This window comes from Sciurus carolinensis, chromosome 2 (assembly GCF_902686445.1).
Source record: "Sciurus carolinensis chromosome 2, mSciCar1.2, whole genome shotgun sequence".
Lineage (NCBI taxonomy): Eukaryota > Metazoa > Chordata > Mammalia > Rodentia > Sciuridae > Sciurus > Sciurus carolinensis.
The window spans coordinates 111,886,071-111,912,072 of NC_062214.1; the positions used below are offsets into that span (position 1 = coordinate 111,886,071).

Consider the following 26,002-nt stretch of genomic DNA (forward strand, 5'->3'; position numbering starts at 1 on the left):
CCTGGCAGGTGGGTACATGGGCATTCTCTTGTATAGCAAAAGTAACAAACAGGCTCAGGGAAGTTGAGACTCAACCAAGTTGGTCTTATTCTAAAACCTTAATTCCTAAATTATGAGCCTTCAGAGATTAATGGAACACAACATGGACTGGGTGGGAGGGGTTAGGAGCTGACCTGAGGACAGGCTGTAGGGGCAAGGCAGTGGGGTGTTGATGGAAAAGGCACAGAAGACGGAGCACAGAGGAATGAAGCTACCATTGGTCAGTTGGATGAGGGGGTTCTGAAGGAGAACTAGAGAGCGCATGGAGAGCCACTCAATCCTAGCAACGTGAGAGCCAGAAGAGCAAGAATTCAACAAGTGAAGGGAAGGTCTGAGAAGCCTAGAGCAGACTCCCTACCCACCAGTCTGAATGCTGGGGTGCACCCTCTGGTCACCTTTAAGTCTTTACCACCCTGCTTCTGGTTTCCAATGGCATTAAAGGTATAGAATTCTGGTGGTAGGATTATTTTCTACTGCAATCAATCCGGCCCCCCCCCCCCCCCCCAAATAAGTACATCTTTTATACTAGGAGAAAAAAGGCCTTTAAAGAGTCTTTGTCAGTTTGGCTGCACGTGCTGACTTCTGTGTTTAGAGGGCAGTTTTCTGCTTTAGCAGTCAGTGAAGCAGTCTTATTTACTCTGGGGGGAGTCTTTGGGCAAGGTGCTTATCTCTGCACCAGTTTCCTGCCTGTAAAATGAGGATAGGCTAACACCCATCTCAAGGGACTCTTGTGGGCAGCATACTGATGGTAGTGCTGCAGCCAGTCCATAGTGGTATCCATGCCACTAATAACCTTTAAGAGAGATCCAGGGTTGGACAGCCTCTGCCAACCAGGAATCCCCACAGTACTACAACTGCCCCACCTTGAGCCAACACTAAGGCATCAGGGCAGTGACTGGGCTGAATCAGGGGTCCAACAAGTCACAAACCCTTGGACCCATAATGTGGCCTTTATTCCCTCAGCAAGCAAGTCATGCTGGCTGCAAGACACTGAGGTCCTAGGTCGGTTTCTGCTAGCCAGTCACCCAAGGTGATGAACAGCTCCCATGTCATTGGCCAGGTAAGGGTTGGTTACCCAAGGATTTCACACAGACCATGAGTCAAGAAGTCAACTTCAAGTTCCTATTCCTGTCTCCTCTCCACATCTCTCTACCCCCTAATTTCCTGCCCTTCTTGCTTACTAGCCTCAGTGAGCATACATGCTGCAAAGGGTAATTAAGCAGGGCTCCCAAAATAAGAATAGTGAGTCCCTCCATATTTACCCACCAAAAAATGACAGGACACACAGGAAATTATCCTTTTCTAAATCAATACAATTTCTCAAATTTATTTATTTTTTTCTTAAAGAAGTACTTCTAATCTCTGTCAAAAGGGAGGTGAGGAAATGTCCCCACCTCCCTTGTAAACACTGAAATACAGATCTGGGAAACCAGGATCGACACACACAAAAAGTGCATTTTACAAAATATCAACTAAAATATATTTTACATGGATTATGTTTCCATTGAAATTCTACCAGCTGCATTTTCAGGTTCGAAAAAATATTTCCACATCTAAGAGATTTCAAAAGCATTTAAGTTTTGGGCAGCAGACCCTGCCTTTTGGGAGGAGGGGCCCTGATCTCCTCTCCTATAGGTGAGGCTGGGCTCCTTGGCAGCACCCTGGGAATGGGCAGACTCCAAGGCTGGCTCTCCAGGGTCCCCGCTGCCACTCTGCCAACCTCTTTTACTACCCCACCTTCCTAGACCAACACCTTCCTCCAAACAGCTTATTCAATATAAGGAGACCCAAGTCCCTTCCCTTCAGGTTTGGGATCAGCTTCCCAAGCAAAAATTCACCTCTGAAGCCTCCAGGCCACACCCAGCCCAATGACCAGTCAGGAGCAACCTGTCTTCTAAGATCAGGAGAGGGCCCCCAGGGGTTGCCAAGGGTGCCCTCAGAATTCACTTCCACCTCCCCCTGCAGCACCTGTCAACATCTGTCCTCCCCCAGTGCTACCTTCTCAGCTTGCTGGGCCTGTGTCTGTCCTTTCCTGGGAAAGGACCTGGGGCTACCTTCCTTGCCCTCATGGAAGTGCTCAGCCAGTAGGTTGCCAGCACCAGGCCCAAGCCACACTGCACCTCATTCCCTTTCCCCACCGTGCTCCTCTTTGGTACAAATATTAAGTAACTGGGCCTCCAGCCCCCTCAAAGAGAGCCCAGTGCCACAGTCTGGCCGAGTCCAGGAAAAGACAACAGGGAGCCGAGCCTCCTAATCAATCTACTCTAGAGAGCAGCATGAGTGAGAACAGGGCCTCTGGGCAATAGGAACAAACTAAAAATGCAGGTGCTTAATTCCTAGGGTGAGTGGCTGCAGCTCAGCAGGTCTGTGGACTGATACAGTGTTGATTCTCGCTGGGATGTAAATTAGTGCAATCTACAAAAAGACTAGGGTAAAGGGGTGGCAGGGCAAGGGGAGCCACAGCACTCCTTTGGTTTGATTTCAGGTGGGTGTGGCTTGAAGAGTCATGTGTGAAGTTCTGCAAGAGGTTTCCCAGAACCTCCAAGTATAAGGCAAGAGGAAAAATCTTCAACAAATCAGGTAGCAATTTTTCTTGCCCCCTGCCCCCAACCCTCTCCCAGGACCCATCTGCCCTCCCAGACATGACAAGCCACATTGATCAGTTAACTTTCTGGGAAGCCAGACCTACTGGGTGGCCTCAAGGGAGAGGGACAGGAGGATGACTCCCACAAGTGGACCACATCCATGAATGCAAGGGCTGGGTTAGCTTGTCCCAGCACCAGTGGCTACTGCAGGGGCAAAGGAGAAAAGCCAGGGAAAGGCCCCAAGTCCAAGAAGAGGAAGTCAATGCTCTGAAAGCCAGACTCTGGCTCTTTATGCCTCAAAAGAACAAGCTCAGAGCCATGCTAGAATCTGGGAGAGCCTGGTCCCAGGCTGATAGGGAAGAAGCGGGTCACAGTGGGTGAGGTAAAGCTGGCTCCTGCTCCCCCTTGGAGGGCCCAGGGGAGGCTACAGAAGGGCCTGCTGGGCCTGGTTTCCAAAGGACATTCCACCTTCTCCTTGCCCCAACCCCTATTTGGCCCAGGTCCCTCAGGTTTGGTCTGGTCTCAGGGAAGACTGCTCCTTTTGTGAGTCTCCACCCAAGGGACCATAGATAGGTACCTGGGCCAAGATGAGGGCTCTGATGCTTTTCTTATACCCTGGCCTCCCCTTCCCTCCCATGGGGCCCAGAACCCACAGGGGCCCCTGCCCTCCCCCGCCCAAAGAGAATCAATCAGAGGCCCCTGTATCCCCTTAACCAAGTGCTGTGCTTCAAGCAGTGCTCCCTGCCCTGAGCCCCACTTGCCCATGGGCAGCCCCAGTATGGGCACAAGGAGGCTACTGGGGGTTCTTGAGGATGCGGCCATGACGGAAGTCATAGACATGGCGGCAAAGGAACACCAGCTCAGGGTCCGTGTCCTCCGGCACTGTGCGGTGTGGTGGGGTGGAGTAGTCTGCAGACGGGGGCACCAGTGCTGTCTTTCGGCTGGGGAGGCCCTCGCCTCGTCGCTTGGCCATGGCACAGAATCTGCAGTTATAGACCATTTGCTGTCTTTACCACAGTCACCTTCACAGGAGACCAATTCCTTCCCCTCCCTGCCCAGAGAGCCAGGATAGGCCTTTCCTGCCTGTCAAGGGGTGGTGCTGCCTCCACCCATTTTGCCACTGCCGGTTCGTCTTCTTTACTTCTGGGGAGCCAAACCTGTCAGGGCTTCCCTCCCAATCTCCTGCCAATTGTAGATTTTCTTTAAGAGCAGTGCTGACACTCCACACCTCTGCTCCAATCATTTTATCTCAGTGGGGCAAGAATTTTTATTTCCTCCAAAAAAATCAGGTGGTGGAGGTGGGTTCTAAGGAAGAAAGTTCTGGGAGATCAGGCCCAGTAAGTGAGGGTGGGCTCAGAACAGAATGCAATCTCCTTGGGGATCCCATCTGGCTACTCAAATTGCCCTGAGAAGTCTGAAGGGAGAGACCAACCAGAGGGTACAGGGCACCACCCACCTGCAGTACTCAGCAAAGGTCAGCACATAGCACTTCTCTTCAATGCAGGCTACACTGTTCTGGTCCTGATGTCGCGATGCAAAAACTTCATTCTGCAAAGGCTCAAGGAGAGACAGGAGGAGGTTGGTTACCAAGGTTGGAAAGCACCTAACTTTAGGAGCAAGGCTGGCATTACCACTCTGCTAGGACTGCTGACCTGAACAAACTCCAGCAAGGCAGGGGGCTTCCCTGGATATTCAGTCTAAATGTGCCTTGCCTACCACCCCTAGGCATTCCTCCTGTATTCCTTCTAAGTTTCATTCTACTCAGGAATAGCCAGGTATCTGCTCCAGCCCCTATCACTGACATCTTGATCCCTGACCACTCATCCCATGCCCAGAGAGGCAAGTGGAATTGGTCCCCATCTTTTCAGTTTGATAAAAAATTCCTGCAAGGAGGAATGGAAGTTCAAGGCCAGCCTCAACAACTTACTAAGCAACTTAGTAAGACCCTATCTTAAAAAATAGATAAGGCTATGAATGTGGCTCAGTGGTTAAGCATCCTGCAAAGGGAAAGGAAATAAAGGTGAGCTTGTACAAACTCCCTGCTTCAAATCACCTCTCTTCACAGACAGTTTTGTGGAGATGGAGGCAGTGCTGGGAAGAGTCTTGCCTCTCCTCTTTCTCACAATGCAGGCAATACTAGGGATGGTGTGCAGCTCCACCTCACTTTTCCTGTTACCAGGACCCATTCACCTGCTCCCATTTTGGCACCCCTTTCCCTTAAAGAACTCCCTTTCTGTTATTCCCCTGAATCATGAATTATAGCAGTGTTGGGAAGAGGCTTAAAAACCCCAGGTCCTTCCCCAGGTTCTCTAGAATCCGAAGTGGTAAGCCCAGACTCTTGCTTGTTCATAGCTGGTCTTCCCAAACTATGTCTTAATGGTATCACAACCTCTCACTCTGCCTCAACCTCACCATCCCCAACCCTGCCAGTCAGCTCACCTCGTGCATGCTGGGGCTGCGACCTCCCTGTAAGTGCTCAGGTCTGTAATACCACAGAAGGCTCATCATCAGTTCTCCTGGGGGAACAACAGGAGAGGTCATGGCTGGAGCTAGTAATCCTGATTACTTGAATAGGCAGAAAGGCTGACTGCCTGCCCTAGAGGCTTGTCCAACCTTAACGCCTGGTCCAATCCTTCAGGCTCCACCAGCCCCCCCCTCCACCCCCAAGGCCAAGCATTCAGTGGCCTGGAATGCTGTTGGGCATGGAAGGAGAAGGGGGAGAAGGCACTGACAGGTGAGGCAGGGAGACAGGTGTCCAGGCTCTGGTGACTGGCCAATTTAATACACTGATCCAACCCATGTCACAAGACTGCTGCAGCCTCGGCAGCAGATAGACCCCAGCTAAATGAAGTCAGTCTCTATGCCAGGAATGGAAGAGACTTCTGCCAGGCCAAACTCTAGGCAGGGGCTGACTGGGTACCTACAGTCCTGGTAAAGGCAGGGTCCCTAGCCTGAGGGGTACCTGACTCCGGGTTCTCCCAGAGGGCAGAGATCTTGGCCACATAAGGTGTAGATGTCTTTCTTGGGCCTGACTTGAGGAGGACAGTGTCCCGGACCCGGATTGTCTCTCCATGCCGTTCTACCGCCTGATAGCTCTTTCGGATGGCTGGTTCCGGCTCATCCTAGGCAACAAACCAATGACACAAACAGGCTTTCAGGGCAACACTTGAGAGTAAAGACAGGAGGAAGAGAATGACATCCTCTCTACAATTTCCATAGGGTAGTCAAACCATGTTTACACACTGAGTGCTTCTCTCTGAGTTGGCTTTCAGGGACAGAAAGGGAGTAGAGAATTAGCATGCCTAGAGAGCAGAAGGGACAACGGACAGGGGTGGGAAAGTGGCCTGAAGTCTTCGGGGCCGTGTTTAGACCACCCTGCCTCTGACAGTTGGGTCTTTCTGCAAGACCCTCAGCATGGCACAGTCTGAATTGGACCCTTAACCATCATTTTAAGTGATGGTGCTATGGGCAAAATGCTAAGGCTACATTTCCTCATCTATAAAATGGAGATAATTAGAGGACCATGAAGTTACACCACATAGGGTAGTGGTGAGGATTAAAGAGAATAACACATACAAAATACTTAGCTCCATTCCGGTATCAAATTTAACAACTGCCCAATATATTTTAGTTGACATTCTTTACACTATCTCAAATGTTCTTGTATCACCAATTTCCCCTGACCATCCCAATTACCCCTTTACACACTTATCCCAAAAATCTCCAGAAAATCTTCCATCTTACTGTTCAGGACAGAAGGAACAAAGTAAGCAGGGAAGAGAGGTAAAGATACTCAGGTGGCTGCACCAACTACTGGTATGCCTGACTGCATCCCCCAGTCTCCCCAAGGCATGTGATGCAGGATTGGTAAAGGCTGGGGAAATGGGCAGGGTAGCATGATTGGTTCCTGAGGTGCAAGTGAACTGGAGCCCCTTGTCACCAACTCACTGCAGGTCTTGTGTCCCCACTGTCACCCTCTCCTTCCCCATCAGCTAAGACTTGACACTCACCAAGACATAGACAGCTTTTTCACAGGCAGCCCCAACAGGCACCCAGCCATTAGTGCGGCGGCGGCGGCGGCGGCGAGGGCGTGGGCGCTGGGCACGAGGCTGCTTTGGGTGGCTGGGCCTGCGGGCAGCCTTGCTCCTCACAGTGTGCCTGCAACCAGAACCTGTGCGCAGACCTGACTTGGAACCACTAGGAGGCTTGGCGCTTTGAGGGCACGCACGGGCTACAGTTTGGGGCTCCGATGTGGGTGTCTGAAGATGGGGAACAGGCTCTGCTGCAGGTGGCACACTGGGCACAGGGCATCCCAGAAGCGGGTGGGCAGGTGAGGCTGGGTGGCCAGCTTCTGGGAGAGGAAACTCCAGCTGGCCCAGGGACCTGCAGCCTTCTAAAAAAAGGAGAGAGTGGATCAGGGCAGGTAAGGACAAGCTGTAACCCCTCTTGCTTATCTGCTTTTGGAGCCTGCTCCTGTCTTAGTTTTAAGTGTGCCCCCAAAGACCACTGAGTGGGCAGGTGGAACACAGCTCTTTACAGGGTGCTTGTCAGAATGACTGATCAAAGTAAAAGGGGGTTTCTTGACCTTAGAGACTGGCCAGCAGACATTCCTATTTCCCCTCAAGCTAGAAGGAGAGGCAGTAGAAATGGCTTCCTTGGCTCTGGCTTGATCTTCTCTAGGGCTCCACAGTGCTCAGGAGCAGCATTTCTGGAGTCAGACAGGCTGGGATATGAGTCCCACACCTGCCACTTAACCAGTCATGTGACCTCAGGCAAGTCACTCTGTCCTTCACTGCAATGTTAGCAGTAGTTATGAATATCATAAAGCATTTTCTGGCTGTTTCTCTTATGAATGTATTAGCTCATTTCACCCTTACAACAATCCTATGGTAGGTTCTATTACTCCCACTTTACATTTAAGGGAATAGACAGAGTAGTTACTAACTTGTCCCATGGTCACGTGAAAAGAATGTGGGGGAGAACATTTAACTCCAGGCAGTCTGGCTCCAGAATCTGTGCCCAATTATATGTCACAAGAACTCCTATATGTAAAGCACTTAGAATGGCAGCTGGTACATGGTATTTACTGGAGGCCTTGATATTAGGGTGAAGGGTAAGGGTCTAGATTTGGGGAATGGCATGAAAGAGAAGGAAAAGACCAAGCAGGCTGCTTTCATTTCTTAGCACTCCTACTCATGCCAGAACCTGATACAACCAGTCTGGTCAGAGCCAAGTGGTCTATAAAGTTGTTTTATAGACCCCTGCAAGAAGGGGCGTGGTGGGGGGAGCTCTAAGATCCAGCCCTCACCTCCCTAGCAGCTGGGCAGACTGGCTGACCAGGATGGCTCCAGTCACTTCACTTCTACCCAGGAACTGGAGAGGCAGTCTGGAGAGGCAGATGGTAATACCTCCACTAGTCTGGCGGTATCTCATCAGCTGGGGCATGAGCCTCTAAGGTACCTGGGTCTAGCTAGGAAGGCAGACACTGGTGGGCCCTGATAATATCCCAACCATGCCAGGGAAAGTGCTCATCTGTTCTTGGGGTGTGCCTATCCTGTTCACATCTAGCAAGGTAATGTCATGTCTGGGCACCTCTTCTATTTCAAGGTCTGTATGGCCAGGACAAAGCTGTCCTACCACAACTAGCACAAATTCCTCCTGAGCCTAGAACCCACTAACTTTCCCATGAATGTTGGATTCAGTCAGTGTGAAGATGGTCTGGACTCCTAGAAAGTAATTCTAGCTTTCCTCAAGGGGAGGTGGGGGAAAAAGACCTGGGAACAACTTGGTAAACCCTAATTTTAATACCTAAGAGTCTAATAATGGAAATCCCAAAGAGGAAGGAGGACAGGCCCTCCTGTACCCTCCACCAATGTAATGCTATCTGTCAGGTCAAGATATCTCCATTAACAGCCTGGACGGAGTAGTCCACAAGAGCTAAATATGGGGTTCTTTTTGTGGGAATGCTCCTAGGCTTGAGGCAGACTAGTTAAGTCCTCCTTTTTCAAAGCCTTCTACCTTCTCGGTAATAGTTAGACCCAAAGAAGCCCCTGCCTGGAACCACCACTCAGCCTCCTGGGATGCCATATCCAAAAGACTGCCCAGCATATCCCATCTCCCAAAGGGCTTACCTGCTGCAAAAGGCATTTTGTAGGGGCAGCCACCACAGGTAGTGCCAATGTGGGTAAGAGACAGGGGCAACACTCCACAAACGCTGTAGCCATTCACTCCAGTGTCCTCACTGGAGCAGTATCGAGATGAGCTCCAGGGAGGGTGCTGGAAAGGGGTGCCTGAGGGCACTGAGCTAGGGGCCAAGAGAAGCCCCTCATTAGGGGCAGCCACTGGAGAGAGCTTGCCTTCAGGGAGCATGGGGCAGGCAGAGTAGCTCCCACACTGTAGTCCATCTTGGCCACAGTACAAGTAGAAGCTGCCTAGTGCAGTGAGCTCGGGTCCTCCACATAAGCCATTATAGTCGGCAGGGTTGCCAGGCATTGGCAGAGGGGACAGCTGAGGTGCAGGGAAAGAGGGCTGATGCAGTTCCTGCTTGGGGGCAGGTGACTCCTCGCCTGGACGCCCAGGTTCTGGCTTCAGGGCAGCCTGACCCCCCATCAGCAGAGGCAGGTGGGAGCGCAGCCCCATGGGGCTCTCCAGAGCCTTGCTCAGGGGCTGATGAGGTGGCTGGACGGATGGCCCACGAGGAGTGGCAGATGACCATGGCTCATCAGGGCATTCCTGCCAGCCAGGTGGGGCTGCAGGCTCCCCAGAGCTGGGCCCCTGCCGGGGTTTGGGATAATTTTTGCCATTGACCTTGGTCCACTTTGGTCGTAGGACCTTGGGTGCCAGGGGCTCAGCGGAACGCCCATCTGCTTCTGCATGGGCACGAGGAGGTCGAAGGGGTAGCTCCCGCTCCTGGCTCAACTTCAGGAAAGCGGCCGCATTCAAGCTAGCCAGTCTCTTGGGAGCTGAATCTCCATCTCTGCGGGCACTTTCATCTGGTGCTGGCTCTGGGGACAAGTCTGGACTTCCCTCTCCTACATCTCCCAGCCGAGGCCGCTTCTTGGAGGAGGACCAGGCCCAGTGGCTCGATCACGGTCCCGGCTTCGGTGGGGATCTCCCCCTCGACTGCGGCGGGCATTGGCCAGGCTACTGGTGTCCTCTCGCTCCAACAGCAGGTTATTGAGGGCCTCCGCATTAAGGGAGGCCAGACGCCTCTTGCGGGGTTGTGCAAGACCAGTGTCCTCACTGGATGGGGCAGGGCTGGGGGGCTTGGGCAGGTCAGGGGGTAGATCATCAGCCTCATCTGCACTTCGTGGACCAGCCACATTTTCCAGGCGCGTCAGTAATACTTTGCAGGCCTTGGGCTTCTCGGGAACCAATGAGCGCTTACGCAGTGGGTAGTTCTTGCGGCGCCCGGTGAGGTGCCCAGGACTCTCAGGCATGCCTGGCTCCGCACCCTCAGCCCCTTGTTCCATACTGTTGTCTTCCATCTGCAGGGGCTCCTGGTGCCCAGTGGGGCCTGAACTCAGCACAGGAAGGGACTTCCTTCGAGTATGTGTCATGGAGTCCCTCCAACCTGCAGGACATAAGGCAGGCAATGAGAGGAGCCTGCCCTGGCCTGCCCCTGCCTTCTTTCTCTCCCACTGCAGCCCATCCAGATTCACCTGTGGTAACTCTGGCCCACCCCTACTCTGTCTCCAGGCTGGATTTTCCTAGAACCTGCCCCACCCCCCCACTTCCAGTGTACAAAGGTCCAGTGGAACAAGCGAACAACAGCTGTGCAAGGACTGGTTTTTCCACTTCACTTTCAATCCAGGTTCCCTATAAACTAAGGCCCTGGAGAACCCAAGATACACCACAGACCCCAGAACCATTGGACAGGAGGAAACAGAGGCAAAGTGTCTGACCTCTCTATATGCTCTCCTCCCACCAGATACTCACTGCAGGATAGGAGCCCACCTATTCCTTCAAGTATTACCAAAGCATTATCGGCCACTCCCCCAACTCACAGGAGGATAAAGAGAGGGACAATGAAGAGATGAGAGAGGAACTGGGTTGTAGCATAAAGGAGGCCAAGTCCAGCCCCTGAGGATTCTGATATATAAGTTAGGAATGCCATAATTGGATCTTGCTAGAAAAGCCTGAAGAAGGGTGAGGCCTGGCTTTGAGGAGCCCATAACTGGGAGGTCTCAGTCAGTCTTAGAAGAAGCCAACACCACTTCAGTTCAGATTGCAGGGAAAGGCAACCCAAAATGAATCCTGACAGAGGAAGAGTGTCATCAAGGCTAGGATCAGCACACTCCTTGGGGAGAACAATTAACACAGGAGACAAAGCAGGATTGCCTTGTCCCTTGGTTCTCCCTCTTGGTAGGCAATCAGTCAGACCACAGGCAGGATGGGGGAGGTGGAATCTCAGGGCTCCAGAGAGATGCCCACAACCAGGTATAATCCCATAACTTCACAGCTTGGCAAAACACTCCCCGACATCATACACTTGGGGTAGCCTGAGTCCCAGTTCTGAGTAAAAAACCCAGAGGGGGCTTATAAAGAAGGCAACGCAGACCCTCAGAACCGCAGGGGGTTGGGAGCTGGTGGTCAGAGACTACTGCTGTTCACTTCCTATCTACTTTCCAACCCAAAGCACCGAGGCTGCCAAGTGAGGTGCCAGACAATGCTCCCCACTCACTAGGCACCCCTTGACCCCTCCCCACCCAGCAGGCCTGGGCTTTTCAGCTTAGTCTCCCAATTGCTATTGTTATTCACACTAACTCAGAGCTGGGAGCAGTCCCTGCTGGGCTGGGATTTAACCCTGAAAGTCCCAAGTCTGGAGACGAGTCCTTCCCACCTCACTGCTGAGGCCTTGCGCCAATGGTGGGGGGCACCTTCTCTCCAGAGACATGCTGAACTAATTGAGAAAGGGTACTCAGAAAACACAGCTGAAAGCAGCATGGGCAACCCTCACCTCTGAGAAAGGACTTGGAAAACTGGAAAGGAGAGGCACAGGTTTTGCTCTGGCCATGTGTGCGGATCTGCCACTGTCCAGAGTTTGGGCCCCAGGCAAAAGAGAGTCACAGGAGGAAAATTCATTCATTCCTGAGATACAGAAAAAGCAAGTTCCTAAAAATCCTCAGCATCTCCTAGACTCAATAAGACTCTTTCCTGTTATCAGAGTGACCACTGCCCCTGACTGCTCAGGACACTTATTAGCAATGCCTCCTTTCACTCTCAAAGCACCCCAGTTGCTTAAGACCCGTGGGCCTTTTCTCAAAAGAGGACACCTGGTGCTAGAGGTGAGAAGCAAGCAACAGCAGCAGCAGATCTTATTTTCCAGGAAAGCCCAGGTCTAGCCTCTTACCTGCAAGGGGCCTGAAGATGGAGGTTGAGTGAACAGAAAATGCAGTGGAGCAGGGGCTAAAGTCCTTCAACAGGTCCTATTTCCAAAGGGGCTGGGCCTAAAAATGGCTGGGAGCCAAGGTTGAGGTCACTTGGGCCTGTGGCCTTTGAGGACATGGACACCAAGTACAGAGCAAGGAGTGGGTAGGTGGGAGAAAGAGTCAGTACAGGCCAGGCTTGTGGAAGAACTCTTAGCAGGGAAGGACTGACTGGCCTGTTCCTCAGCAGTTTGCTGGGTGTATGGTCACCAGGTCCAGGAATACCTGTCCCGTCTCTGGGAGGCTTCCTGTCAGCATACAAAAGGTTCCAAGCAGGGAGAGGTGGGAAGGAGAGACAGTGCCCTGACTATAAATTATTCCATTTTCAAGAGCCTGTCTCCTGAGAATGTGTTCCCTGTAGAGAACATTGCTCTTTAACTTCCCATTCAATTCTCCAGTCCCTGAGGGACAACCCAGGGGGCAGACATCTGGGAAGCCTCTAAATCACAGGGTACAAGTCCCATTTCCAAATCAAGCACAGGAGTCTCTTGCTAGCCTCCTCTGAATCTGAATGCTCATCATGTAGTCATGGGTGAAAACAGCCCGCCATTAAAGCACATTGCAAAACAACTCCCAACTTTCATGTGGTGCCTCAGGGCAGGCGAGTCACTATCCTGAAGAGAGGCTGGGGTCTCTGCTGCCTGCCTCTGATGCACTCCAATACCAGGAAAGGGAAGAAGAGGGCAGGTGTGAGTCATGCTTTGATGCGCCTGTGAGAATCTCAGCTGCAGCTTTTCCCGAGGGTGGGGCTGGGTGGAGGGGCTCTGAACTTGTCAGGGCCCCTCTAACATGTAAGGGATAGCTCAACTGGGCTTGATGGGGGAAGATAATCCCGGGAAAGCAGTAGGATCGGATCCCATTCTAGTCCTATGAACTCTCCTGCTGCCCCTACTACGTCTAGCTCATCCAGGAATTTTCTACCACTGCCCTCCTCCTTTCTGGGATTCCTATCCTCCTAGGCACAGGTAATCCAGGCCCCTTTGAGGAAGGCTCCTATAAGGGACTCCCTAGGGTGTACCACTTCTCACTTAGATGGTGCAAGCTCTCATTAGAGAAAACCAGTATGACTGTCCTAAGTTCTGAACAGCTGCTATGAAGAACAGTGGCTGGCTAGTCAGTCTCCAGGCCCAAAACTCAAGAGAACCACAGGTTGAATCCAAAATCCCCACAAGTATACTTGGAAGTCAACAAACAGGTCATCTCCACCTGAGGTGCACTAGTTTCAAAATCTATAACAAGATAAGGTTTAGTTAAGTGTCATGTGAAGTTTGGGCCCCAGTACTGCCTAAGCTGTCCAGGGCTGGAAGAGGTCATCCCCACAGAGGAAGAACAGGTGAGATGTCCTGTTTCTTGTCTTCAAGCTGCACAGCACCATATACCACTGCTACCAGTGCAGGTAGAACATGGGCAAGAAGCTGTGTGACCAGCTGAAGGCTCAAACAAGGGAACTCAGAGGTCTGAAGGCACTGCTGAGGAGAAAATGAGGGTAGAGGCCTAAGGAAAGGTCAGAACACAGATCACCCCCCACAAGCAGAAGCTACACAGGGAAGGCCAAGGCCCTTAGCCTTGGTCCCTACTCTCCCCTTATACACTCAGCTTTGGCTACACCTGGTACCCCCATCTTCAGGGTCTCAAGACTGGGGATCTTTCCTACCACACTTAAAATTCTGCTTTGTTTTTAATGGAGAGTGAGTGTTCATGGGCCTTGAGTAAGAACAGACCAGATATCACCTTGGTGAGACCAGGAATGGCACTGCCGCAGATACCTCCCTCCAATTAGAGCTGAAGCTAACTGAGGTGAGTTAAGCATTACCCTCCTCCACGTTCACTCTTGGCATAACCTCTCCCACTGTGAAAGGAGTAACACTCGTCAGAAGTACCGAGTTTCTTGAATCTTCTATCAGAAAAGAAAAGCAGTAAGAGCACAAAGGGAGGCATTTTAGTAGATATTACTTCATGGAAAAAACAGTAGGAGCTGCTGTTCTTATTAAAGCCAGGTAAAGGTGTTGGTTTCCCTTGAGTCTCTTGAAAGTAAAAAACAAAAGAACCAAAGCACTGAGGTAGGCAGATATGGATTTAAAGGCTGGCTCTGGGGCTGGAGGTGTGGCTCAGTGGTAGAGTGCTTGCCTAGTACGCGCAAGGCTCTGGGATTCATCCCCAGCATGGTAAAAATACAAACATAAAAATAAATCCTTACTCTTCCCTTCATGATCAACTTAACTTCACTTCTCTGAACTTCAGGTTCCTCAGCTAAAATGGATACACACCAACCTGCAGGATGGTAGTGAGGATGGTGAGTCACTGTAGAAGCCTAGCAGAGAGGAGGAGTTAGCAGGAGCCCAGAGTAGCATCAACAGGGAAGCCAGCCCCTCGTGCCACTAAAACCCCAAAACCCAGTCTGCACCTGAAATTTGCTCTGCTACTATTCCAACAGGAAAACCCAAGTATCCAACCAGAGGTAAGATGATGACACTGCTTTTTTTCCTTGCAGAGCCCGTATTGGGGGTTGGGGGGTGGGGTCTTGGTTTATAACGCAGAAGAGGGGCAGGAGCAGATCCTGAACAACAGTTCCACTCAGAACGTGAATTCCTCAGAGAGTAAGGGCAAGGGCAAGACCAAAGCCAGTTTGGGGTTAAAGGATATGTATTTTTGCCTGCTCCAGCATCTGACTAAGGCTTCAAGTGCAACTGCCCAGCTTTAGCAGTACAGAGCTCCTGAAAGCAGTGACCTTGGCCACCAGCCCCACCTCCTTGGTATCTACTCAGCTTCACTTGCTGTAGGTCCTCAATTCACCCTGCAACCATGCTGGATCCTAGAAACAGGAAGCATGATATACAATCAAAGGGAACTGGCTTGGCTCATCTTGACACAGGCTAGGGATTGAACCTAGGGTCTCCCACATGCTACGCAAGTGCTCTCAATAATAAACTATATCCTCAGCCTGCACAGGCTTGTTTTTAAGTGCCTTCAGGTCTGGTGACCATCTAAGGAGCAGGGCTTACCCCCACAATGTGCGAAGGTGCCAATTCTGTTTATGGTCTGTCAGACGACCTGCTCCTCACATGTCATAGAGAAGCAGGAGCAGCCATGCTGGGAAGGTTCAGTCCCATCTCATAAAGGCAAGGTCTATGTCCACTCTTGGCCAGCCCAGCAAGAGAGACCAGGCACAGAGGCTCAGGGTTGCACCCAAATGTCCAGAACCTCCACTTCAAGATCCAGAGCTAAAGACAGATATTTCACATCCTGTCACCATAAAGGCAACCAGATCCCAGTAGGGAGGGAGAGTTCTAACTTAGGCTATAGATCCCTCGCTGTATGTTAGAAAACAAAGATTAGGAAGGTACCAACAGCAGAGTTGATAGAATTGTTTCACAGGGTTATGAATTGCCAATGCCCTATTCTTGACTCAGGACCCTTCCTACAGAGGGACTGAGGATGTAGAGACAAGAGGGCACCCCTTGGGTTTACATATTGATCCTGAGATCCCTGAGCCAGGGCAGTATAGAGAGAGCACTGTATTTTAGTCATACCAGTGTTCCCCTTTAAGAAACTCTGACAAATTGGAAGGTAATCATGTGTAATACAAACTAGTCTTCAGGAATTTTCTTTTAAGGTCTAAGTTCCTACCTCAGGCAATCTGCCTTCCCCTATCTCTTCCCAGTATACAGCTCCTATGATCATGAGGTTGACGATATCTGCAGGCACTAGCTCAGCTAAGCCAGAGCATCCCCAACTCATTCCCAAGACCCAGCACCTCTTGTGACCTTTGCCTATTCAGTCAACATCTGGCTGGCCCCCAAATAGAGGTGATACCCATACTAGATTAGAAGCCACTCAGCTTGGTCAAGGGCTTGAATTCTGAGCCTCGGTTTTCTTGTCCACACACCAAGACTGTTGTGATGATTAAGTTAAATCAGAATGTGTGCAGAGTGCCTAGTATACAGTAGGTGCTCAATTCGAGCCATTCTTTTCCTTGCTTCCCCTACATGTACTAGGCTAAGGGCTAATTAAAAAAAAAAAAAAAAAACTGAGAAACTGAAGCATGGGCTGATAGAAGATAGGGCAAGACAGTGTACTGTGACAAGGCTGTGATGGAGGGTTCACAGCTTGATCAAGAGTTTTGCAGGGGGAACATCTGTACATGGATTTCATTCAAATGTTCACCGAGGGGCTACCTCAAGCCAGGTGTACTATGGGACAAAAGCCCAGCAGGATAGAGGAAGGGGCAACAGACAAAGGCTGAAGTCTTGCAGCAGCAGATAAATGCAGCTTTCCCCAGCCTCACCCCTCCATGGAGAATTATTCTTTTATTACTATTTTGATTCATTGTACACAAATGGGGTACAACTTTCATTTCTCTGGTTGTACAGGAGGTAAAGTCACACCGTTTGTGTAATCATACATGTACATAGGGTAATGATGTTTGCCTCATTCTATTATCTTTCCTTCCCCCCACCCCCTCCCCACCCCTCATTTTCCTCTATACAATCCATCCTTCCTCTCCATGGAGAATTATTCTAAGCTGAGGGCACAGGAATTCCAGGCTAAGGCTCTTTCAGACCCTTCCATCCAGATGCCACACTGTCCAGGCTGGGCCCAGAAGCAACACTTGGAACAGGACCCATTTGCTCTGAGCAGTTAATAGTGTGGGAGAAATAAAAAAGGAATGAGGATAGAGCACCCTAAAGTTCAGCATTATGCTCTCAGCAAAACAGGGGGAAACCTCATGCTACCAATACACCATCCTTCAAAAAAACCTGCCAACAGCTCACCAACTTGCTCTATGAACTTGCCCAGGAGCAGCAAAAAGATTCGTGCATTGATTCAACCACCAGGACAGTTCTGGGGATGTGTAGTTCTTTGGCAAAACACTTCCCTAGCATGTGTGAGGCCCTGGGTTCAATCCCCAGCACCATAAAACACACACAAAAACACCACAATCACCAGGACACTCCAGAAACCAAAAGCTTAGTTTTCTAAGATGGCCTGCTGAGACTGAAAATGCTATCTTTATTCCTAAACAGAAAAACTGGCTGCCCAGCCCAAGATGGGGGCTCTCCCTTAGATCTTCCCAACAGAATACTAACCTCCTGAATGAGTCAACCATGAGGAACAAGATCCAAGATCAGGACTTCACACTTCACTGGCAGGAGCAAATCACAAGGAAGACCCCACCAAAGTGAGCTGACCTAATATGATTACCTCTTACTTAATTTACTAGTACCACTTGCAACAAGATGCAAACTGAAGACGGTCAGTTCTGCCCTCCTTGCCACTAAATTCCATCCACAGGCTTAATAAGAGCTTGTTGCATGGATGAAGATCTGGCTGCCCACCTTCTCCTGCCCCCAAGTTCAGAATTCCTTAGAAATACAAGTGCTTCAGATTTCTGAGTTATTTTTTTAAACCTGTGCATAGACTTTACCAGTTGATCATCCCTAATCTGAAAATTCAAACTCTAAAATACTCCCAAATCTAAAACTGGAGTACAACCTGAGAATTTCAAATTTTTGCATCAGGGATGCTCAAGCTGTGTAACATTTCTAAACTAGAATAATGGTACTACTTGGAGTCCAGGACAAGAGTCCCTTAATCCCCATCCCAGGAGTCCACTGTGCCTCTTCAACCTAATCCATTAAGGGTACCTTAATACAATAGGGTTACTTTTGGGAAAGTTCTTATTTACACAGCACAACTTTCCTCCCATCCTTTTCTCTCTCTGAACTTGCCCAGGTACTCAGGAAAATGTTCCATTTGTTATCCCAAACCATTAAATGAGTGAGTATAGTGCTAGGCACACTTGTGCCTAGACAATGTTACACATGTGAAGGTGAAATCATCAGCAAAGAACCAGAGTTAGTGCTATCAGCCCCAAGTCCCCTAAGTGTGCAGAACAGTCTATTGTAACTGGACAACTAACTCGTCACATACTTGCTATGTACCCAGCACCACCCTCAGCACATTGCATTCACCATTTCCTCTACGCTGGGGATGTAGCTCAGTGGTAAAGTGTTTGCCTAGCATGTGCTGAGGCCCTGGGTTCAATCCCCAGTACCACAAAAGAGGGGAAAAAAGACTCATCCATGCTCATGAGAGCCTTGTGACATAGATTTTAACCATCTGGTCCTCAAGTCGAAGAAACAGGTACAAAGAATTAGAAGAACTTGCCACAACTGCCATGGTGAAGGAGGGCAGAGGTGGGACCTCCAGGTAGTTGTCTGTTCCAAAGCCCACACTCCTACTTGCTGCCTCTATTTAGAGCCTCACAGGATAGATGCTGTGTGGCTTACCAACATTCAAGATAACTTACACAGTCAACTTTTTTTTGCCTCTCTTGCTTTAATTACTGCCATTACAACATATTGTTAATTTTTCCTGAGTTTTCAGCAAGAGATTGAAGGTGTATTCCATTTAAAGGTCACCTGTGGGCTGGCCAGGGAACATAATTTTAAAAATTGTTTCTACAGAAAAATTGGCCCAAAGTTCCCAATGAACTCTTACATGCGCTTTTAGCCAATTTTACGTCCTAAAAAGCAGTAATGGCTCCAAAGACATGAGTCTATGAACTTCCCCAAAGCATCTATGCATGTCTCTTGCACCAGATGAAATCCTCTTCCTCCAGACTACAATTAAGACTTAAAAACTGGTCATCATACTCTAGACAGCCACTTTAATGTACAGAGTCACAGTCACTGCATGTTAGCTACCTCTGTGGGACAAATTAATTCCAATACTTTGAATTTTCCCTAAAGATCACCTCTTGTAGCCATTTCACCATTTTTAGTATCTTTTCTACATTCTGTCCAAACTGTGAGTCCCTTCAGGTACAAAGCAGGGGACACTTCTCACTACTGAGGAGGGCCCAGCCAACCCTAACCATAGTAGAAACATGACTCCATCCTTTAGTCTACCACACTTGTCAGGATCCCTTGGCATTAAATAGCATTCTAATAACTTTCTCATGATTCCTACAAAGATCCTCTAAAAACCAAGAATTCACTTCTAAACCACATGGCCACAAGGGAATGTAATTAACAAACCAAGTCACCCCCAAACTTCAGTCAAGTAGCTACCGCTGGAGAGGGTCTAAGTGTGGGTCATCCCTCTTCTCTGCAGGAGTAGTGAAGTGAAAGAGTTGTGTGGATGGAGGCAGGGAGTCTGTGAGATCTTTGGGGTCAGAAGAAAGGTAGAAAGACACTGGATCTGATTCCCAAGGCCTGCGGAGATCAAACATCTCCCCTCCCCAACCTATTGGAAAAGGAACTGGGGCAAGAGGAATTAGACTCAAGTCCCTACCTGGCGGTGATAACCGTTGACTAAGAAAAGTCATCTGTTTTTTCATTAGGTAAGTTGGTCATGGTTCCTTAGAAATAAGTTTCAAATTCACATCAGCCAGGCCGAGACAAACTCTGGTAGAGAATCTCAAGGACAATGCTATTTTTGTGCGCAGGACACTGAGCTGGGTGAATAACCATCCTTGCAGATATATTCCACTGGGGAAAGGGAATCTGATGAGCACCTCCCAGGACACAACACCAAGGCCTGGATGTGATAGCACATCCAAACCCACAGGCCTTGGTCCCCTGTTTTTGGACCAAGTCACCAGGGGCAAGACACCCACACTCCCCATTGGAACCCGAGGGCAGGACAGTACTTGGTGGTATGAAGAGCCTGAAACTGGCTGGCCCTGAGTATGTTGTCTGCAGTCTACAGCTGCTCTCTTCCTCATCTCACTTTTACTCATTTTACTGCTCATTAGTGGCAGTACCAGAAGGTGGGCTAGGGAACCATAAAGGGGCTGAAATTCAAACCAGTACATTTCACTCCAGTTAGATGCCTCCCATAAAATAAGGCAGGATTTCATCATCTAGGACCTCCCATGCCCTGTCCTGGAGAGGCCTAAGGAGTTACAGAAGTGTGGGCCCCAGGCACATCAGGCATCTATGCTTCTAATCTTTGTGCACTCTTGACTACACATGGTAGTTTCCACTTCTTCAGCATTAAAAGGCACTTCAGCCCTTAGCTGACCTATCAAGTCAAGGCAGGAGACCTGCAGAGCAGGAGTGCTAGGGCTGCCCTCAGAACCAAAGCACTCTCTCCTTGTCCCTCCAAAGTCCCCAGCACAATGACAAGTTCACAAAGGAAGTGATCCTTGCCAGACTATGCTAGCAAATTCCCATAAATACTTGGGCAGGGGTAGTACTGCTTATGGAAAATGCTTCCCCATTGAGAGATGCTGCTTTATTTACATTCTTCACATCCCATTCATAAAAAGAAGGCCCTTTAATGTCCAGCCTGTTCATATAATGCTCCATAAACCCAGCAGCTTCAGCTGGCAGCCTTAGTTCAACCCAGGCTACTTCTCAACTCCACAGATTCATTTTTCCTTAGGATTTTTTTTCCTTAATGACTCACCTTGAGACAGGGTGCTGAGGCCAGATGTTGCTGAAGCAAGGCCAAGAGGAATAAGAATAGATAAAATGAACACACGTAAGTCCTCTTGGATGCTGGGACAGAGAGGTGGTGAGAAATGAAAATAAATAATTTGCAAATCCCCACAGAACTCCAATTTGAAGTATTTCTGCTACAAGGTTGAATCCCTTCCAGGTCTACTGAAATTTCCTTAATGGATGGCAAATGCTCCCCAACTCATACCTCTGATTATAAGAGAAGGCGTGGAGGGCACTATTTCGAACCCAAGTGGAAAAAAGAGAGGAGGGTTTAATTGCTGGTTTTAATTGGCATTACAAATGAATAACTGAACAAGAATTTTCACTCCTTCTGGACAGAAGTGCTCCAGGAGCTGCTGCCTCCAAAAGGGGCACAATTTGCTCAGGATGAAGAAACTCAGACAATCCCCAAGAAGAGAGGAAAGGACACAGAAAATAGCTTGAGCTGCTGAGGAGAATGCCCAACGGGAGAGGCCTTGTGAGGTAGGCTTTCTCCTGTTATGGTAGAAGGGAGAGAAGTAGTAGGATTTTTGTTGTTGTTTTTTAATTAACAGGGAGCAGGTCTGCATTGTCATAGCAACTATAAGGGGTTGGGCTTCCCACTTAGAAGGGAAATGCTGATCCGTTCATCATCAAACTGGGGCACAAAAGGGAGATTTGGGGAAAAGGGATGAATGCAAATGTTTTTTTACTGTCTAACCTCAAACAAGTCACCAACTGGGCCCAGTGGTACACACCTGTAATCCTAGCAGCTTGGGAGGATGAGGCAGGAGGACTACAAGTTCAAAGACAGCCTCAACAACTCAGTGAGACCCTGTCTCTAAAATTTTTTAAAAAGGCTAGGGATGTAGCTCCGTGGTTAAGTACCTCTGGGTTCAATTCCCAGTACCAAAAAAAGTCACCAGACCTTTTTTCCATTTCCTCCATAGTCCACCAGAATTGATGGTGAACACAAATGAAGTTCTGAGAGAGCTGGGACCACAACTTTCCTTTCTGACAGGTCTAAGATGGGGTTGATCATGCCTCCAGTCAGTGATAACCCCCAAAACACCTTCTACAAAACGAACCCTAGAAGTCCCATCCATGAGCCAGAGCCAGGATTACTTTTCTTTTTTGTTCTCAAATTGTGTTTTCTCATTTACACCCGGATTGAGAAGAGATAAAACATATGGATTCGTTTAGCATGGACAACAAGGAAAATTGCATAAGAACAGCAAAGCCGAGTACAGACAACTGTCTGTTGGGGTAGGAGGAAAATAGGATTACGGATCTTTTCCAATTCATGTCTATATGGTGTCATGTGAGCAATCCACAGGACTGACTCTTCACTTGCAGAAATACCAGAAACAGCAGATAAATTTCCCATGCTAGAGCCCCCTAAACATGCCCTATCTATTTTCCTTTCACAGAAAAGATCAGAAACCCCCCCAAGGACTCCATATTGAACATTTCTTGAGAAAGTGGAGGGAAGGTTTCCCTTCTGTTCTCAATTCGGCAGCCAACTGCACTTATTCATTCAACAAAAATGATGTGCACAGCATCCTGTGCGAAACACTGGAATATTCACACACATACACAGAAAGGTTTAATACTCATGTTGTTCCTGTCCTTAAACTTTCAACCTATAAAACCACTCAAGAAGATACCATGTTAGAAAATCCTCTGAGCAGATGACTACTTTGGCCTGAGCAAGAGCAAGACTATAGACAAGTGGGAGGAAAGAAGAGGGTGGGAGATGAAGGAGCAAAGGTGCAGGGACTGAAAGGTACATGGCACGGTTAGGGAAGAGTTTTAAGGACAGTGTCTAGGATCAGACTGCAGGTAAAGGAGAGTCATGGCAAATTTTGTGGCTAATGAAGTGACATAAGAAAGGGATGCTTTAGGAAGAAAGATCTGGTAGCTGGGTACAGACTGGATTAGAAGTGTCAATGGAAGCAGGAGGGAAAAGGAAGCCTTGACAACAAAAGGCCTGACATGAGGACAGCCAGGATGCAGAAAGGACAGGAATAAGATATCAAAAAGAGAACTTCATTGCTGGCTCAAGTCTCCACAGCCAGCCCTCCTAGGCACTGATCTGACTAGTATGAGTCTCCTACCAGGTAAGTGCCTCATCAATGAGAGAAATGCTATTTTTCTATTTTGGCAACTTCCCTTCACATTCCAGCAGCCAGACCAGCTCACCCTTTCTGACTGGTACCAAAAGAAATCAGACATAGCCCAGAGAAGGCACACAGGACTTGAGATTCTCCAACCTTCTCTGGGTTTTAGACATACAATTAAATTCTCTGGACAAACTTTAGTCTCCTGCATGAAGTATTATCTCCCTTTCCCACAAGTATCAACTCTGCCCAGACTAGGGTTTAGACCCTCCTGGGGGAGGATGGGGTAGTCATGCATTAACTTTATGCCCTACTACCGCTCTGGCACAGCTGACAGGTAGCTTTCTCAGGGTGCACTTACAGCCAACCACAGATGAGAACAGCTCCTAACTAGTCCCACAGAGGTACAACTGTGAACACACATTCTCAGCAAAAGTGCCTGTTGTAAACTGCATGAGTGTCCCTGTCATTGCAATCCCAAATTCCCAGACCTTTAGGTGTGGGGTCACATGAGCTCTGAGTAGATTTTCACAAAGGAATAAACAGGATCCAGCCTAGTTGGTCACTGGTGGGGTTAGAGGCACTCACAGCTCAAGTCAGTGGTTCCCAAGTATCATCCAGCTGGCCAAGGACTGTGGTGTCCCTCTGAGGCCCTTTTCTCCTTTTTTGTGGAAAGACGGGGAGGGGGAGGGGGGATGTTTTCAGGTGGCAAAAAGAAGAAATGGAAACCTTATTTTATTTTATCTTTAAATTTCTGTCTCGATTTATAAGCTCAGCTCCTCATTTCCCTAAGTGGGTGCCTTCTTGGCTTAAGAAAAGTGCTGAAGGCAGTTGTGGAGGAATCACCGGCGCACTAGTTCCAGTCCTAGTCTCAATCCAAGTAGGCTTCTGAGCTCTTAAAACTGCCGACAAATGGACAACTGGGAGACATCCCAGGTGGAGTTAAACCTCTGCCCATAGAGTGTGCCCCATAGGCACACTTGGCTGGCTGAAAATTCCTCATAGCTGGCAGGCTCTAGAGCGTCTCATCGGACTGTCGCCTGGGTGTCCCCCAGCCGGGTCACCACCGGCCAGGGCGCTCGGTGCGCACACTCCCACCCCAGCCCCTCCGTCTTGGCCGAGTCGACCCCACTCCTCCCAGAGCCTTGAGGAGATCAGCCGCTGGAGCCTAGAGCCAGTGCCGCAGCTCCTCCAGGTGGGAGCCCTGGCCCCCGCAGTCCCCCGGACAGAGTCCGGTCATGTCGCCCGCCTCACGGGGTGGGTGCCCCCGACATGCTCCCCTCCCCGACGCCACTACCTGCGCCCGCTCGGGCGCCGCCTTTGTCCGGCGCTTTACTGCCAAGCGGGCCCCTCGGGCCCGACCTGACCCGGCCCCCGGCCCCGGAGGAGAGGCGGCGGGGCGGGCAGGGCATGGCCAGGCTGGGCCGCGAGCACAGGGTCCCGCTGTCACTTGGAGGCGGTCTGACAACTTCGATTCCCCCCGCCCCGCCTCGGACTCGGCCGCCGCCCCGCGCGGTCCCCGCCGGGCCTCCCGCGGCCCACACTCGCTGTTCGAACCGGTCCCCTTCCGTCTTCGGCGCCTCCCTTCCTTCCAGCCGGATCGGATCGGGTCTACACTATCGCCCCCCTCCCGGCAGAGCCCCCATTCTCTGCCCCCCTCCGGCAATAACCGGTCAGCTACCAGCGAGGAAGGGCGCCCCCCACCCTGAGCGAGCGATCCCGCGGCGCCGCCCCCGGCCGCGGCCCCTTGCCTCGGGGACCGCGATGGGGGAGGGGGCGCGGCGGGGGCCTCGCCGCCCGCGCACACCGAGGCAACCCGGCTCCGCCGCGGCGAGCAAACGACCGGCGTCCTCCTCCCGCCCTCCGCAGTCCGGGACGCCCGCGCCGCCGGCGCACGGCCGAGCTGCCACCCTGCGGCCACCACCCACCCCGCCCCCGGCCTGCGAGGCGGGCGGCCCCCAGGGCTGTCACCTCGAGGCGCGCCGCGCTCCCCGATGGCGGACCGTGGCGCCGGACCCAGGGGAGGGAGGTGGCGCAAGAGGGCGGGCGGCCGCACCTGCTTCGCGTCGTCCGTCGGTCCGTCCCTTCCCGGGCTGGCGGGGGCGGCGGCGCGGCGCGCTCGGTGGGGCGCGCTGACGGGCGGCCGGTCCTCTCCCCTTCGCTTGTCCGCCTACCTTGTTCGCTCGCTCCCGCCCGCTCGCCCCTTCCCCCTCCTCGACCCCGGCCCCTAGCTCACCAGGACGGGCGGCGCGGACGGCGCGGTTCTGGGCGCCCGCAGGCCCCGGCCGGGCTAGAATCCGGCGGCTGGAACCCCCCGGGGCGCTCAATTCCCGGGCTCCACGCTGCTGCGTCAGCGCCTCCTCCTGGGGGCCGGGGCCGAGCGGGCGGAGCGGGGGCCGCGGCCGGGCGGGGCCGTCGGGGGGGCGGGCGCGCCTGGCCGGGGCGGGCGGACGGCGGAGGCCGGACGGGCGGGGCAGGCAGCCGGACGGGCTGGCGGCGGGGGCCGGGCTCCGGGATCCGCTACGCCGCTCGCGGTTCCCCCACAAACTCCCCGAGAGCGGAGCCTCCGCCGCCCTCCTTCCTGCTTCCTCGTCCCCAGCCAATCAGCGGCGCGCCCCTCGGCCAGCTCCGCCAATCAGCCGCCCCGCCCTGCGCTGGCCCCGCCAGCCAATCCGGCCCTCGGCTCCCCCTCCCGGTCTCCGACCAATCAGAGCCGTGGGTCGGTCGTCCCAACGCAGGGGGCAGCACGAGGCGGCCGGGGGAGGCGGTGCGGGGAGTGGTGGGGCCTGGGGGGAGGGGTACGGTGCCAAGGGTGGTGGCGGGGGGGTGATTTTCTTTGCCGGCTTCTTGGATTTTTCTCTTCGTCTCCAGAGCCCGAGCCCGTATCCCATGGTGACCCGACCCTGGAACCCCAAACGCCCAGCTGCAGCCCCCCACCCCGGGAGAAATCTTATCTCGCGCACCCCCAGCCCGACCGTATCCCCTCTACATCCCTCTTCCTTCTTATCCTTCTCTCCAGCACCCACTGGAGAAAACTGCGGGCGGAGAAATACCCCACCCTCATCGGAGGCTGCTGCCCCCAGGGCAAAGCTTCGGAAGACCGGCCGAAAATCAAATGAGAACAAACCCCCTTTCCTGCAGAAAGGGCCCCAGACTCCAGTGAAAGGGCCCCGACTGCTGAGAAGCCCCTCCCGCCCTTGCCTCATCTTTCCGACTTCCCTGCCTGCCACGTCTCCTTTCCTTTCAAGCAAGGTCGGTCCTGGCTCGGTAACCCCTCACCCGCATCTCTTTTTCCTCTTTCTCCCCTTCACCTCCCGCCCCCCAACCGAGCTCGCAATTCACCCTCTTTAGAAACCGAATGTGGAACCCTCGTCCATTTCCAGCTGACAGCAGAACCCGGG

The 26,002-nt window shown here is 51.3% G+C and overlaps 1 protein-coding gene across 1 annotated transcript; it reads right to left on the reverse strand.

The window, feature by feature from the left end:
• Nucleotides 1–1,493: 1,493 nt before the first annotated feature.
• Bahd1 (bromo adjacent homology domain containing 1) lies at nt 1,494–25,190 on the reverse strand. The gene is given in 8 exon segments (XM_047539994.1): nt 1,494–3,607; nt 4,081–4,181; nt 5,064–5,140; nt 5,587–5,746; nt 6,635–7,017; nt 8,756–9,697; nt 9,700–10,197; nt 24,838–25,190. Coding segments are annotated over 7 exon segments (2,337 nt in total). The 5' UTR covers nt 10,184–10,197; nt 24,838–25,190; the 3' UTR covers nt 1,494–3,417.
• Nucleotides 25,191–26,002: the final 812 nt, after the last annotated feature.